Genomic DNA, 3,752 nt, shown 5'->3' with positions numbered 1-3,752 from the left:
TTTTGTAGCAACTTTAGCTCTTAGCCACGGGGCTTTGTGGGTGCTTTTTTTAATATATATATATATGTTCTTGTTAAACTGTAAATATTTTAATTTTATGCTTTATTCAGACTTATTCTACTATGAACTAAAAATATATTAATTTTTTTTATTCTGCTGATTTATTATTTATCTACACACCTTCCTACTTTGTTTTTAAAAGTAGCTAGTTTTGTTTTTAGCTAGCAGTTTATTCTCTTGCTTTTAGCATTTACTTAGGAAAACTTATTTGAGCCTGTCCGTAGTATCGTAACTGTTTTACCTAGTATTATGTTGCTTTTTCATACAACTTAGCTGTTTAAGCGCTTAGCTAGTGTTTTGCTTCAGCTAGCATTTTGCTTTGTTTAGCTTTGAGCTAGCCTGAAGCTCAATTTAGCTTTTTTTTTTAGCTAGCAATCTTCTTCATTAATCTTTAAGTACAGGGTAGTGTTTATCTTATTTTTGGCATTTAGTTGGGCTTTAACTCACTTGAGCTTTTAGCTTGTGTTTAGCATCTTTAAGTATTAAAGTATTCTTTCTTAAGTATTCTTTGAAGGAATAAATGTCAGCTGACACACAATGTTTTAAATAAAGGTCTGAGTGATCATTTAGCTTTCAGAGAATGTGTTGAGGATGACTCTCGGCTACTACCACACCAAATTTAAATTTAACTTGATGTCTGTAAAACTGACTATAAACGTTTGTTTGTTCATGTGGAACAGCTGTTGTAGCTAACATGAGTAGTTTTTTTTTTTTTTTTTTTAGCATTTTACTACTTTTAACCAACGTTCTGCTGCTTTTCTAGTTTTTTTGTTAGTTTTAGCCTTTAGCTAGCACTTTTCCACTTTATGTTAGCTTTTTGCTGTTTTTGGCTAATGTTTTGCTACTTTCAGCGTTTGGCTAAGATTTTGACGCTCAGTGCTGGTGTTTTGCTATCTTCAACGTTTTCCTACGTTTTGCCTTTGGTTAACATTTTTGTAGTTTCAGCAGTTAACTAGCATTTCACTAACTTTAGCTTGTGGTTAGTGTTTTGCTGTTTTATGCTAATGTTTTGAAATTTTCAACCTTTAGCTAGCACTTGGCTATTCTTTGCTTTAGAGTTTTGCTGATATTTGGTTCAATCATTTTGTTGTTCCTTATGAATCTGAAACTGCTTGGAGGAGGAAACGTGGCCGTTTATGGACAGATGACAGCCTGAAGTTTAGAGTTCGATGATTTAATCTGAATGAGTGTTCACAGCCTGTAACACCGTGAAGCTCCGGTTGTTGCACTCGGTCACAGAGAACACGTTAGCAGAACCTCAGAACACAGATGGTTCTGAGAAACTGAGCGTGCTGTAACACCACGTCTGCCACGAGAGCCTGGCAGAAAAAACACCATCAGATAAATATAGGAGGCAAGAAGACACAGCAGAGACCAGATCAGAGACCAGATCAGAGACCAGATCAGAGACCAGATTAGAGACCAGATCAGAGACCAGATCAGAGACCACAGAGACCTGATCAGAGACCAGATCAGAGACCAGATCAGAGACCTGATCAGAGACCAGATCAGAGACCAGATCAGAGACCAGATCAGAGACCAGATCAGAGACCTGATCAGAGACCTGATCAGAGACCAGATCAGAGACCTGATCAGAGACCAGATCAGAGACCAGATCAGAGACCTGATCAGAGACCAGATCAGAGACCTGATCAGAGACCAGATCAGAGACCTGATCAGAGACCTGCTCAGAGACCTGATCAGAGACCAGATCAAAGACCTGATCAGAGACCAGATCAGAGACCTGATCAAATACCAGATCAAATACCAGATCAGAGACCTGATCAGAGACCAGATTAGAGACCAGATCAGAGACCTGATCAAATACCAGATCAGAGACCTGATCAGAGACCAGATCAGAGACCAGATCAGAGACCAGATCAGAGACCAGATCAGAGACCTGATCAGAGACCTGATCAGAGACCTGATCAGAGACCTGATCAGAGACCAGATCAGATACCTGATCAGAGACCTGATCAGAGACCAGATCATCTAAATATCTCAGTCTGCATATTTCAGATTAACACAGCTGGTGTAGCTGTCACACAGATTAGATTATCCATCCATCATCTTTACCCGCTTCTTTATTTCCAGGTCACGGGGGTCACTGGTGCCTATCCAGCTGGCACTGTGCGATAGATGGGGACACCCTGGACAGGTCTCCAGTCCATCACAGGGACACCTGGACAGATCTCCAGTCCATCACAGGGACACCTGGACAGGTCTCCAGTCCATCACGGGGACACCTGGACAGGTCTCCAGTCCATCACAGGGACACCTGGACAGGTCTCCAGTCCATCACAGGAACATAGAGACAAACGAGACAAACAACCATTCACTCTCTCTCTCTCTCTCTCTCACCTAGAGACAGTTTAGAGTTACCAATCAACCTAACATGCATGTTTTTGGTCTGTGGGAGGAAACTGGAGTACCTGGAGAAAACCCACCCATGCACGGAGAGAACATGCAAACTCCACCCAGAAAGACCCCTGGCTGGGATTCAATCCCACGACCTTGCTAAGAGGCAGCAGCTCTACCAACTGCACCACCGTGCCACCCAGTTTAGTTTATATTGTTAATAAATAATCTGGACTGATTACTGGAGTTACTAGTTTATCCAATCCCAATCTCATCTGTGGAAAACTAGCAAAATGACAAAAGCTAAAGGCTAATATAGCAACATTTTAGCTAAAAGTAAAAAATAAATCGTCAAGCCAGATTTATTTATATATCATATTTAAAACAAACTCTTACCAAAGTGCTTAACAAAAAGATCACAGCATCAAATAAAATAAAAAACTATCTACAAATTGCAGAACAATAACTTAGAGCTAAAAGTAGCAAAAGACTACTTTAAAAACAAAAAGTAGCTGAATGGTAGCTAAAAGATAAAAGTAGCAAAGACTAAATGCTACAAAAGGCTAGCTTAGACTTGTAGAAAGGTTAAAAAAAGAAAGTCTATCTGTGGAGGTGTCGAGTTTATAACTAAACCAGCAGAGCAGAACCAGAAAACTAAATAAAAGTTCAAAGTTAATGAGTAAAACCACAGCTGAACGCTGAAATGAGCAGAATAGTAGACTGAAGCTAAAGTTTAGCTAAAAATAGCTAAATGGTAGCTAAAAGTAAATGATTACAACCGAGACGGTTTACTGAAGCAGATTTAAACGTTAACATTTTTTTTAAGTCTTGAAGAGATCTTAACGCATCTCTGTGAAAAATATTTGTAAATAAAGTTCAGTATTTTAAAAACATAAAAGTTACAATAATTAAAAGTCACAGCAGCCGCCACCAGTGTGTCCTGAGGAAACTGGTCTTTGGTTTCACTGTGATGCTGATGATCGTCAGATTGATCTGCCATTAAAACCCAACGGTTCCAGCTCCACTCACTCTGTTAAAATGTCTGGATGACATCACGGTATGGATGAATTCATATTTTTAAGTTTTAATGATCAGAAAACTGAAATTATTTTGTTTAGCCCCAACTCTACTGTTATCTCTGTTCCTGTAAACCTGGACTCTCTTGAGCCGAATCTTAAACTGTTACAAATCCCAGGATGGTTCTGGCTTTAAGTTTAATGAACACATTATCCCTGTTCTGCTTAAAACTTCTTCCAGTTCAGGCGGATAGTTCAGCTCAAGTCCGTATTGACCAGACCTGACCTTGAAAAAAATAGTCCACGCCTTCATTCCAG

General features: G+C 39.3%; 1 protein-coding gene across 1 annotated transcript in view; it reads left to right on the top strand.

Annotated features, from left to right (window-relative positions):
- LOC119411027 (probable inactive protein kinase DDB_G0270444) overlaps window positions 1–2,056 on the top strand; it is a 4,184-nt gene extending 2,128 nt beyond the window's left edge. Inside the window, exon 2 of the mRNA XM_037677950.1 lies at window positions 1,412–2,056. Coding sequence (XP_037533878.1) covers window positions 1,412–2,056 — 645 coding nt within the window. The remainder of the gene's footprint in view (window positions 1–1,411) is intronic.
- The last annotated feature ends 1,696 nt before the right edge of the window (window positions 2,057–3,752 follow it).

This window comes from Nematolebias whitei, chromosome 6 (assembly GCF_014905685.2).
Source record: "Nematolebias whitei isolate Nwh7 chromosome 6, NemWhi1, whole genome shotgun sequence".
NCBI classification, from domain to species: Eukaryota; Metazoa; Chordata; class Actinopteri; order Cyprinodontiformes; family Rivulidae; genus Nematolebias; species Nematolebias whitei.
The sequence above is the reverse complement of the archived record's forward strand: the minus strand, read 5'-3'. Positions and strand labels throughout refer to the sequence as shown.